The sequence below is a fragment of the Quercus suber genome, unplaced genomic scaffold, assembly GCF_002906115.3.
Source record: "Quercus suber isolate HL8 unplaced genomic scaffold, Cork oak 2.0 scaffold_152, whole genome shotgun sequence".
In the NCBI taxonomy this organism is placed as follows: domain Eukaryota; kingdom Viridiplantae; phylum Streptophyta; class Magnoliopsida; order Fagales; family Fagaceae; genus Quercus; species Quercus suber.
The window spans coordinates 626,572-640,054 of record NW_027069613.1 but is presented as its reverse complement, the minus strand read 5'-3'; the positions used below and the strand labels follow the sequence as shown (position 1 = coordinate 640,054).

Here is a 13,483-nt window from a genome sequence, read left to right as displayed (position 1 = left end):
ATGTCCAGCGTATACAACTCTCATGAGACTGACATGTGAGCTGAAAAAAATACATGTCTAGCCAACATAATCTTAATTCGAAAAAAATCTTGTATACGTCTGGTGTATACAACTCATGTGAGACTGATATGTAAGCCCCACATGTCAGTCTCACATGAGTCATATATATCGGACGTATAAGATAACTTCTCTCTTAATTCATTGATCATAACAAATTTTTTATTTTATTTTAAAAAAAAAAAAAAGATAGATGATGGATCAAAACAGGATGAGTATTGGGTTTGGAAAAGTTAAGAATGAATATTTTGATTCCCAGGCATCAAAAGAATGTTTCAGTGACCTATGCTCCTCAATCTTAACAAAGACTTATTGGTAGTAAATTATGGGTCGAACCTGTTATCTTGCATCATGCCTCATCTTAAATGAAAACCTTTATTCTTTGGAGAACTCAAAGCTAGATGGTCTATGCTTAATTCTGCTTTTGGATTTTTTGATTTAGGGAGTAGCACTTTTGCCGTTGTAAATGTAATCTTGAAAGAGGCATGTCAGTAAGTTTATGTGCAGTCCCTTTACTGTTTTGTTTCGGCCTGTCTTGGTCTTCAATAAAGTTTTTCTGTATTAAACTGTATTAAAAAAAAAAAAAAAAATACTAGCCTGGTATACAAACACAAACTAAGAGTGTTTGGAACTCAAATTAAGGCACAAGGAAATACCAAAGTTAAGGCAAATACGACTTCTAAAGGTGCCCCAGAAGCTGTTCAAGTAAAGCTCATTGTTGCCTAGGCGAAAATAGATATCACATAATACTATACAAACACAAACGTGTTTGAGTAGATATCACATAATATCTTGCATCTAAAATTGAGCTTCATGTGTATGTGTGTGCACGTTTTGTTTTTTTGAGATGACGTAAAACCTCACCAAGGCAGGGCCCATTAGAGCTACCCTTGGAGAGTAAACCCTGGATACTTGACTCCACCTGCCAGAACAGTTAAAATTGAGCTTCATGTGTTTTGATTAGAAAGTAAATCTCATTCCAAAAAGAAAGTGAAGATGTTTACAAATAAACACTCCATAATGCAAAAAACAAAACAAAACAAAAAACACTCCATAGTGCAATTTGACCAGGGAAAAGAGATAAGGATGGTACAGAAAATGCAAAATTTCATTTCAGCAGAAAAACCTTTTGACAGGGAAAGAAAACGAAATCAAAATATGAACCTGAAGAAACTAGCCTATTTCACATATTCTAAGGACAATTTTACCCTATACTGTTGGGACCCTTCCCTGTGAGATTTGTACAAATTCGCCAATACATTGAAAAGGTCTAGCTCATGTATTTGCACAATGGTGTGGAGAAGGTAAAAGTCATTTACAGGTCATCAGCATTGAGTTGATGACATGCATGAGAAGACGGATACTTGAGAGCTCAGCGCCGGTAACTGTAGGCAAGCTACGTTGATGGTTCAGTATTTTGTAGACTTGATCAAAGATGGGCCGCACATGCACTGCAATCATTGGGTCTGCAGGTATTATTGCATTAGCAACATCTGTCATCCAACCAAGTTTTCGGGTTGTATCATTACTGATATCACAGGCTAACTGCTGTAAAAGTGAAAGCAGTACTCCTTGGCTCAAAGGGAGAGGAACCATTGACAAGATCCCACGTAGATCAACCTGAAAGAGTAAAAAGGAGCAGAAAGACAAACTTTAGCAATGGTTTCTATCTATCTATCAAGAGTTCATTTAAGAAGTTAAAATTAATTACCAGCAGCATGTCTGGAAATGGAAAAGATATGATACAGAACCAAAGAAAAAAAAAAGCAATTACATAGTAGAACTAAGGCCTTTCTTTGTAGAATATTACTAAAATTGTGCAACAGAGAAGCACATAGAAGACAATCCAATTTGGTGATATGTAACTCCCATTGTTAACAAACCAGTAGAATCTATATAAATATATTAATAGGTAAAGCTGAGAGAAAATCCAATTAGATTTCAAATTGAATTCTTTTTTTCTTTTTCCTTTTTTATACAAGATAGAAATTCTACTTTAGCCTAATTTAAATGTATGTGTGTGAAGCTCCCTCTTGGAGATTTCAAATTGAATTCTAATTGTAGTCTAATTTTGCGTCACGTATCCTATCCATATATTTTTTTAATTTTTAAGTGAGTTAATGTTGTGTAGAAGACAAAGAGTCTAATATAAATAAACTATAAAAATAAAAAAATAAAACCCAATAAAAAAGAGTAAACTCATGTGTATCTCCAAAAAATAAAATAAAATAAAAAAATAAAGAAGAAAAAAAGAGTAAAAAAACTCATGTATATATCTACAACTTAAACAAGGTATAATTTAAATTCATATATATGTAATTATGTTGTTTTTAATTGTACCGTGCATATGCACGGATTATACACTAGTTTTACATAATTTCAAGAACAATACATAAATTTAAAGTTGAAGATTTCATCCAATTCCAAACCAGACCAAAGTGACAGTAAATTTCAACTCTCAACTTTGGTGGAACTCCAGATAACTTGGGAAAGTAAATTAGTTCTTTTTTTATTATAAGTAATTAAAGATTATAAAGCAAAATAGGAAAGTGACACCCTTTTTTCTTTCATGAATTGATTACTTGTCAAAAGGAGGGAAAGTAACTAAGCCTTATTCCCAAATTAGATTGAATACAATTAATGAAAGAGTAAATGAGTTGATGATGATGCAACTAGAGACTTTTAGTCCGTTAACAATTTTGAGTAAAAAAAATATCTAATGCATATTTTGAGTTATTGTTTCTTGGCTAAATAGCACACCTGAGAACATAACCAGGATACAATAGACACATCACTTCTTTGTAGGGCAGCAGTGAAGGCCTCCTCATATTTGTGCTCAGATACCAATCTTGATAGCTCCTTTGTTGGATCAGGCACCTCAACCTAATACACATATTGAGAGTGCTTCTAGTCAGTATAGCCAACCGAAACTTGTATAGGAAAACAAAAAACAAAAAAAAAAACATTTGATAACCACATATTGATCTTCACATTATGGGTTTGAAAAATCAGCACCAAATTAAGAAAACAGTGCAGACCTTCTCATGGAGAGCACCCAAAGGTCCATTGCTCAGCTGGGAGACCAAGGGATTTACTGCACTTGGGTTTGCTCCTGCAGCTGCAAGAGATAGAAGCTTTCTCTGACCCTCGAGCAATTCTCCACCTAAAGTTTGAGTAACTGTTGATGCTGAATTAATCGCATCCTGCATAGTTACATAAAAAGTTCAAAATCAGATGAAAATACAAACAGAGTGTAGATAGCTGCAAACTAAGTAACAGACAGGCAAGGGCAATTAACATGTCCAACAGCTTTATCTTCAATTACTCAGAGCCTAGAATAACTACATAAAAGGTGTAGCGTTATCATTCACATCATGCATAAGACCCAAAAGTCTGAACCAAACAATAAAATATTAAGAAATAAAACAAAAAATTAAGTATCTGAACCAAGCAATACACAAGATTAATTATAAAAGAAAACAGGCTAATATTAAAAAATTGAGAACCATAGGAGGTGCATTTAATTCCAATTAAGAGAATAGCAAGATATGAGTGTATCGGGGAAGTACATGGCTGCCAACAAACAAATGAGAACTTGCATAATGAAACTTTTTTTTCTTTCTCCAAAAGCAGAAACATCAAAAAAAGTATAAGCAGAATCAACCCCAAAATACTTTCTCATCTGACCAAACACTGTCATTCAATAAGAATTGACCAGAAAAAGTCCACTGTCTGTTTAACCTTATATATACCCACTATTTTCCAACAGTCATCACTCACCTACCATACTGTCACTGTACTGAATTATTTTTTCATATCATCTCAAACAAACAGAAGTTCAAGAATCCAAATATTAGGACATGGCTTCAAAATAAAAATGGATACTGTTGGGAAGCAAATAGGAGTAAAAATGTTAAAAGACATTCAAGATTTAATGTAGAAATACATATGAAAAGCACACCGTATAAATGACCCTATTATTTATAGATATGCAGTGATGAACTGCTGATATTATAGCACAGCCAGTTCAAAGCAATCTAATGTAACCAATGGTGAAATGTTTTCAACAGCAAATACACATACGTTTCTTATTACATTTCCTACACAATCCAACGTAATTGTCTAAATTGAAAACCATAAGGTTTAAATTCATGACCATAAGAGGAAAGGGATAAACATTCATTAAATAAAAAGGACAATAGATTGAGACCCGCTTTCTAATGATTTATGTGATATGAAACATCTATACACACCCTAAGAGCAAGTGCCAGTGGAGAATGGGTAGATTCCAAGTGCTGCCGGGCTGCGTTTGTATGTTCCACCATTCCTTTCTGAAATGTAGCATCTATTTGCTCAAACATGGTTTTAGATGACATCTCAAAGGCAGGGATAACTGATGTTTCAAAACTTGATTTTAAAGAATCCTGTAATAAAAGATAGATTGCTCATGTCATTAGAATAAAATTCCCCTATATATACATTGTGTCTTAATCAATAGATCATTTAAACTATGTTAAGTCAAACTTATAATTACCTGAAGAGCCTGTTTGCCGGAAGTTTGAAACTGTGCTTGGATTTGCCTAGCAACAGTAGCTTCAAGTTTTGCATTAACAGATTTCTCCAATTGATTGATGGCCTTATCACCCGCTCCTCTCTACAACACAAAGCATCCATTAGACCCTGCCACAATAACAAACTTATAGAAGAGCAAGATCTTGAAGATTCTAACCTGAAAAGACTCTGCAATAGCTGAAGATATTGTTTTCTCAATAGCTGGAGTGATTGAGCGAACTACAGCTGGTCCTACTGCAGCCATTTCCTTCTTCACTGCTTTTTCTAACATAACTGGCATGTCTTTCATAAAGTTATTCATTAAACTTGTAACTTGCTGTGTTCGGTCTCGTAATAACTTCTCATTTTTGGCATTCTCTTCCTGGAGACGAGCCCACAAAGCATCGGTATTGGCCTTGACAGCTTTCTCCATACTCCGCCCTAGATTTGTCTCGAGTTTTTTACATTCTTTGCTAACTGGAACAGATATCATTGTTGTCATCTGCTTCTGCGTTTCTTTTTGCGTTGCCATGAGCTGCATGAAATGGAAAAGAAAGGGGGAAAAAGAAAAGAAAAAGGAAAATGACAATTAAAGATGGATGAGTAGAAAGCAGACAGGCCAAGCATGTAATATTAATGAAAGAGCACCATACAAGATGCAGAAGCATAATAACTTTTTCTGCTCACCAAATTATTCCTGGTATGTTGCCAATTTTAGAGTCAAAATGAACAATTGTACCTGTATCTGATTCTCAACCCATGCTTAATAAGAACCAAATGTTAATGGTCTGAACGTTCTTCAGGAAATTCAAGTAGAATCTTGAATGGGAACAATGAGTGAATTGGGTTTCTTGGATCTTGGGTTTGGTTTATGGTTGAATGCGGAAGTGTGGATGTGAGTAGTCGATAGTTTGGAGGGCTTGGATGTGGGATTTAGATCATGAGAGGGTCAGCCAAGGCTAGGGCAGCAAGTGTGGATGTGATTTAGGATGGGTTCTCGAAGGAAAATGTTTTAGGGATTGATGGTATTGCAGTAGGGTTTTGGAATGGTATGTGGAAGATTGATGGTTGATGGAGTTAATAATTTGAATGTATGAATGAGTTAAGAGAAGGAATTAGCAAGGAAGTTAGTTACAAGAACCTGCCATGTGATTGGCTAGAGCCTAACAAACTCCTCTAACTAACTGATAGGCTATTGTACTTATCACTAACAATCTTTTAGCTAACTAACTTTCTGTTACAAGTAATAAAGGCTGTTACAAGTAAAATGAACTACATATCATACAACATAAGCACTAGTGCTGATCATAAAGAAGAACTAATGACTGGACTTGCTGGACATTAACAAGTAGTAAATTGCCTGCTCCAAGCTGCCATACTTCAGTACTTGGCTGTGGCCTGGTTGTAACATGCTGGCAGCCCCTTACAGCCACTATGGACACTACAAATGGACTGTGACAAGAGCTAATCTTTTTTTTTTTCTTAAGTAATAAATTTACTAGAAAAAATTCAACAAGTACACAGGGAGTATATTAGCTGAAAATCAAATGAGAAATCTATTATTTGCCCACATGGCCTCATGTTATTGATTCCATTATTCCCCCAGTGCAACCAATAATTCCAGCATGTGTTTTTCTGATTAACACATGTTAAATGTGATTAGCATGCTAGGGATTGTAACTAACTACTCTATCTTATCCTACTAACAACTAACTCAATCTAAGCCTGTGTAACCTTAGAATCTCTACAATCTGAGATCTTATTTGTCATCCCAAGCTTGAACCACCTGCATGGGAGTGAGAGGGAACCACCATGCAAGACCGGAGACAATCGGAGCTGGGATTGCCAATCCTGGGCCTAAGCGCTGTACAGCACTCTGGGCTCTAACCTAATGTGCCATTCAGCACTTAGGGCCAAGAACCCCAAATTTCAAGAGCATATCACCAAAGACTATAGAAGGACTGAAATGACAGTAGCATTACTCATTTACTTTGGAAAGATATTTATAATAAAATAACAATATTAAGGTATATGCCATGAATAGATTGCAGGACAGTCCAAAGATTCCACGATGAATGTCACCCTCCAATTTCATTAATGAGAAAGGAGTTGTCCATGGCCACGTAAGTGCTGAGTCTCATTTTCTTTTTTTAGATAGGTAAGTCCCAGGTTCTTATTGAAGACCCAGGAAAAAAAAAAAAAAAAAGTCTTACCTACCATCAAAACTTAGTGAATACATAAATGACATAATATATATACTCTTAAAACACAAACACATGATAAGACATACTTATATTTGACCACTTTACAGTGATTTCAATTACCATATATGACCACTGTTTAGAGCATGTAAAAACAATAAGCAGAAAATAATGGGACAAAATGTAAAGCATGTAGAGAGGGGTATGTATTTGACCATGCTAACCTGATTGAGCATCTCCTGCATGGACAAAATTTGACAAATAGCAGCTTCTGTAGGGGGGAGACTTGTATTCCCGCCTGTTTCGATTGTAGAATCTGTTGAATTGAAAACACTTGGAGATGGGGAAGATGGACCTGATGCTTGAGAATTTTTTCCCTTCTGCTTTTTCCCTTTTGTATTAGGTGTGGACAACTGTGGTACTGTTGTGGATGAAGATGACTCAGAAACCTTCCCAGAGAAATCCTTTGTGGAGTCTTGGACTTCATCCTCATCAGCATTAGAAGGCTGGGCCAGTGCTTCTATTTCATTAACACCAACTTGCCGAGCTTCCTCTACAATATAAGTTTCTGCTGATAAGGCAGAGCATTCTCTGGCCATCTCAAAACCAAGATCTGAAGCCTGGGAGCAAAAGTATTTTTCCTTATTTTCTGACAAAAGATTTTGAGGATCTCCTTGGGAACCAAATTCAGCATTTTGCATAGATCTTGTTTCACCAACTACTTTCACCTCCACTTCAGCATTAGTGGCATCACTGCTGACAATCACGTCCTGTATACTTGCCTCACCCTCATTCTTGCCATCAAGAACACTAGTAGTTCCAGAGGATGAATTTCCTTTCAATTCAGAGGGAGTTACCAGGTGAGTTGGTTGTTTGAACATAATACGAGGATTAAGCACACTAGAATCATCATCCAACGAAGACACATCAGACATGTTTGCATGAACGGTGTCCACTTGCCTGTCAACTGAATAATCATTAACTGGTTGGTCTCCAACAGGCACACTGAGTGAAGGTGGCTCGAAGCTACTTGTTGGACTCCTATAACCAGAGAGCTCTCTAGGCAACCTAGGAGTCAAAGGAAGAGGTGGTGATGTGACATAAACACTATCAACATCACTAGTTACGGGTGCCCCAACAGCTTTAGATTCAGTACTTAAACTGTTAATTTCTTTTGAAGTGGCTGCCTCAGCTGAACCAGAACTTATAGTATACCTCACCGCAGTTGCAGTCTCAGAGCTACTTACTTGTATAGTTGGTTTGGGTACTGAACCAGCAAACGACAGCATCTCAGTAGGTTTACTTCCAGATGGGTCCAAAGTCACAAATCCTTCAACACTAGTTGCCTCACGTGAAATATTTGAATCCGATTTTTCTAACCCCATGTTCTCCAGTGGTGGTGGCAAGCACTGGGCTAAATCCAAAGCATATTGCTGAATAGCCTGAGTCTGGACACAATAAACCTGAATAATATGTTCACCATGAGATAATATATCACCCGTTCCGGTAAAACTCAAAATTGGCATAGTGACCGTAGACTCTTTCATGTAATCCATGCACGTTGCTGCTGGATTAGGACCATAGTCCAAGTGTACAGCATATATCGCATTCTTCTTAGCATTTGCAAGCAAGAGAATGCCTGCTTGAGACAATGCCACAACTTGATTGAAGAATGCCTCCTCAACTCGAGGTTCAGCTGAACTCTTCAATTCCAATGTCTGTGTACACTTCCATGACTCAGATTCACTCGGCAGTAGCCAGCCTTCATCACTTGCTGAGGACCAAATTTTCACTTCTCGATTTAGTGGGCCCTGCAAACAAGTTTTATACAATTCAATAAACAAGCACTATATTTGGAGGCCAAATGCCTAAATATATCAGAATTGGCGATCTAACAACCAGCACCACAGTGAATTAGATTGAACAAAATAAAGAACTTAACAACAAGCTTATATACCGCTGTGATAAGTATGATGTGATCAGGCCGATGGGGAGCAGTTAAAAATGTCGCCGAACAAACAGGCTGGCCTTCATATGGTCTTAATACTATGAGCGGTGCAAACTTGCGATCTTCCCAGATCTTTATCTGTTGCACAACATACATTATTTTCAAAGAAAAACCATGAGCATCTTTTGTTTTATTGATCATAAAGAATATACAACAGGTACTGCATGAGTGACTACACACCCATGTACATATATTGCTAAGTTAAAAATGCCAAGAAACATCACACTGGATGTATGGAATCCAAAAACTGACAGTCATTTTAGAAAACCTTTGAAAACAAACAGTTACATAAACCTTTGAAATAAGGAAAGCAGCAAAGAAGTAGATAAATACAAACCGTGCCATCAACAGAAGCAGAAACTAAACGGGTTGTCATCCATTGGCACATCGATAGGTCAGTCACTTCTCCATCATGATTACCAACTAATTGGACCCCATCAATGACCTTATCAACAGGACATTTGAGAGGTTCCTCTGCCGAATACACTTCACCCTTCCCAACTTTTGTAGTATCAATTCTCAGAATACGTCTTCCAATCCCAACTACCAAAATTTCCTGCATAGAAGTGTGTATTAGTCATAACTCATAAGCAATATAATCAAGCAACTTCACAGCTGAGAGGAGTAACCAGGGAAAGAAATATAATTATAAGCTGCAAACTCTTGTATAAAAGATGATTTAAAAAAGAATTCATTACTTGTTTGTGGCAGTGCCAACAAACTCGTGGATGCACAGCTGCCTCCTCTCCTATAAATTGAACGGCAACAACCGCTTTTCCTGTTATCTGAGGCTTATCTTCTTCATCTGGACCTTCAGAAATCCTCCACACATAAACTCGTCCATCTACGCCAACACTGCACAAAAACACGTTACCGCAAACCCATATAACTTGAAGGATGGGAATTATGAATGATGATATGAAAGCTACCTAGCCAAAAGGTGAACATCCTCAGCAAAGAAAGCCATGTCTGTGACCCTCTGAGAAAACAAGACATCACTCAGATTCGTAGAAGAATAAAGTAATTAAAAAAAAAAGGACTTTCATCACTCAGCCTTTAGAATAAGCATCAGCAGAAAGCAAATAACACAAAAAAGAGTTAAGATAAACAAACTTGTAACCCAGAAGAATGCCAGTTAAAAAAATGAAACTTCAATTTTAAAGAAAGCAATAGCCAATATCATCAGGTACCAAAATCCTAGACAAAGCAAGACCAACAAACTCACATATAACATACATTTGGGAGTCTTTATTATGATAAAAACTGTCCATTAAAAATTCTTAAATTTCATCTTACAACATATATATTTCTGGGTTATGCATTGTGGAGATATGTAGGTTCAGTAAACATTCTTCTGCTGTGTGGAAGGAAATTAGCTCCTTTGTGTCTAATGTGGATTTATGGTGGGAGTGGAATTACAGAACTTTTGAAGATGTGGAAGTTTTGGGACTGCAGTTAAGACTTCTTTTCTTATATTATTTTGTGAATACTTGACTGTCCTATGCCATAGTGACAGTGGATGCAATTCTTTGGGCTATCTTGTGTTTTCTATTGTTCATGAGATAGTTTTTTTCAGAATAAAATCATTTACTTATCAATAAAAAAAAAAAAAACCTATAAGAGTGTTGACAATAATTCTTCAGCTAACTATGGACACCCTCTAATGATTGCCTGCCCAACTTCTCAAGAAAGCGCAATTCGCCTTAAACGATTCTTCCAAGATCAAAAACCAATTGTAACTTATCACTATCTAAACAAAAAAACAAAAACTACATCACCCAAAGTGCAACGAACCATTCATTCCACACAACTTCAAACCAATAACTCACCAACCAAACCACACATATGTTTTATTATAAAACAAAGAAAAAGCCATTCATAACTAACTAAATTGCAACAGGAACCAAATCAATCCAAACAACTACGTCACTATTGAATTTAAACTGACTATGACCTAGAAACAAAGGCTGCAATGTAGTGTTTACACCAAGCACCCAATTACTTACTAACCAAGCCACGTCATAAAACATACAAAAACCCATTCATTTCAACAAAAGTTGAACCCAATTACTCACTAACCAAGCCATGTCATAAAACATACCCCAAAAAAAAAAGACCATTACTAACTAACTAATTGCAACACAAACTAATTTCCATCCAAGCAACTATAATCCAAACAAAACGCCATTCATAACTAACAAAATCAATCCAATACAACTAAAACATATCACTAACTCACTAAATTGCAACACAAACTAAATCAATGCCAATACAAGTATACAATCAATCACTATTAAATCAAACCCAACAAAGCACTAATCCATTCACAAAACAAACCAATTCAACCCAATGCCACAAAACAATAAGCAGTAATATGTCCAAGCAAACCATAATCTCTCACTAACAAAATATCATTATAACTAACTAAATCAATGCCGATACAAGTAAAGTACAATCAAACACTTTTGAATCAAACCCAACAAAAATCCATTGATAACTAACTAAATAACCCAATTCAAATCCAATGCCAGCAATGGAAGTTAAAGCTAAAACCTGAGTGTGTCCTCGAAGCAAAGACCGCAAGGCGGTATTAATGTTAAGAACCCGGATATTCCCCTGCCTCAACCCATAACAAATGTACGCCTTATTCACCGCAATCTGCCGCCCCACGACGAGCTGAGGATCCGACTGATACTTGGTAATGGGCGTAACTTCCAACTGCTGCGGCGGGGACTCCCCTGGGAGCCTAACATCGACATCATACACCACGTATTCGCCCACCAAATGCCGGCCCCGGGGAAGCTTACTGCTGGGCATCCGGATGGGGCCGGACCCGGCAGTGTGGAGTGGCAGCGGCGGCGGCAGAGTGATACCCATCATGGTAGGAGTAGGAGAAGGAGGAGGGGTGTGGTGCTGAGGCGGCTGCGGCTGCGGGGGCGGGGGGTCGTGATTGGACGGAGGGGAAGGGATGTTGCCCAACAAGGCCATGAGACGGGCGCCGCCCGAGTTGGGGTATGGAGAAGGGGAAGGGGAAGGGGAAGGGGAGGAGGTGGAAGTGGAGATGGTGATTGGGGGTTGGAGAGGAGGAGTTGGGTAGGAGAGAGAGCGCTGGGAGTGTAGTAAAGGGGCGTTTTGGTTTTGGAGAAATTGAGGGTGGTGATGGTGATAAGGCATGTGTTGTTGTTGTTGATGTTGCTGTTGGGGTTGTTGGGGTTGTTGTTGATGGAGAAACGGTGCGGATTGGGGAGGGAAGGAGTAGGGAGGAGGGAAAGGAGATGTTGGGGTTTGAGATTGGGGGATGGAATTGAAGAAGGTTTGCATGTCAAAAGGAGTGATGGGTTGTTGCTGTTGGTGGTGATGGGGGTTTGGATTAGCAGAGGAAGCCATGGAAGAGAGAGAGAGAGAGAGATGGCGTTGTGAGATCTGAAAAGAAAACCAGGCCTTTTGCAGAAAAAAAAAAAAAGAAGAAGAGAAGACTTAGGAGTGAAGAAGAAGTGGGGGATAGGAAGAGACCAAAGTTTAGGGAAAAAAATTATGGAGAGAAAGAACGAGGTGAAATGAAATGATATAATAATTATATAAATAAATACTAGTAATAGTAAATAATACTAATAGGATCTTGAATTTATTTTTTTTTTTCTTATCAAAAAAAATATGTGAAATATATATACTCAAAAGTTAAAAAAAAAAAAAAAAAAAAAAAAAACCCAATTCTTACAGAAGACATTTCTAAATACTAAAATACCTAGATCAAAGCTAACCTAAAAAAAATACCCAAATCAAATAAATAAAGAAAGAAAAACAAATTCTCAAATACTAAAAAAATAAATTCTCACCAGTGGCAGTGGCGGATGATATAAAGGAGGAGGATGGTGAGTGTTGGTGGTGGCGGTGGCACATTGCTTATGGTGGAAGATCTGCTTCTTCGTCCCCCTGTCTTTCATTCTCCCTTTTTTTATTTTTTTAAACCGACTTTCGTTCTCTCGTTTGTCTCTTTTCCTTTGGTTTTTTGTTTTGATTTTATACACTACCTATTCTACCAGTATCAGGTTTAGTAGTAAACCTAAATAAATGGTCAGGATTGAATCAATAAAAATATGCGGCTAAGATTTGGATGGGTACCATACCCACTTAAAAAATAGGTGGGTACGGTAGAGTGACCCAATGTTATATATATACTTTATATTTATGCATATTAGATTTTAGATTGGCAAAACCCAAATCGTTTTAAATTATAATAATATGAGACAATAACAATGACTTATTATATAATTTTGTGTTTTTTTTTCCTTTGATCTATTAATTTTGTTTATATAATTTGGATGATTGGATTAAATATTTATGTATTTTAGATTTTAAATAGGCAAAATCAAATCATTTTAAATTACAATGATATGAGATAATAAATAGTTTTATTTACTATTTGTTTCTTTTATTTTTTACTCAACTTTTTTTATTTAGAAACAATTCAGCTAAGCTTTATTCATGAGCTGGTATTCTTTTTACTATCTAAATGAACGAAGGAAAATAATGAATATCATATCCTTCAATCATTTACTTGTTATTTTGCTACTTAGACAAATATATATATATATATATAATATCTTATGAAAATATACTAAGATAGATAAGTATACCACAAAATTAGATTATAATAGTAAAATAA

The 13,483-nt window shown here is 36.6% G+C and overlaps 1 protein-coding gene across 1 annotated transcript; it reads right to left on the bottom strand.

The window, feature by feature from the left end:
- Window positions 1-1,144: 1,144 nt before the first annotated feature.
- LOC112012948 (enhancer of mRNA-decapping protein 4) lies at window positions 1,145-12,360 on the bottom strand. The gene is made up of 12 exons (XM_024045316.2): window positions 11,371-12,360; window positions 9,747-9,796; window positions 9,516-9,672; window positions 9,155-9,373; window positions 8,767-8,895; window positions 7,034-8,620; window positions 4,787-5,143; window positions 4,592-4,711; window positions 4,311-4,481; window positions 3,096-3,260; window positions 2,818-2,940; window positions 1,145-1,677 (listed from the first exon to the last, which is right to left on the bottom strand). Exons 1-12 carry the CDS (start codon window positions 12,202-12,204, stop codon window positions 1,369-1,371), a joined length of 4,221 nt encoding a protein of 1,406 aa, XP_023901084.2. The 5' UTR covers window positions 12,205-12,360; the 3' UTR covers window positions 1,145-1,368.
- Between the last annotated feature and the right edge of the window lie 1,123 nt (window positions 12,361-13,483).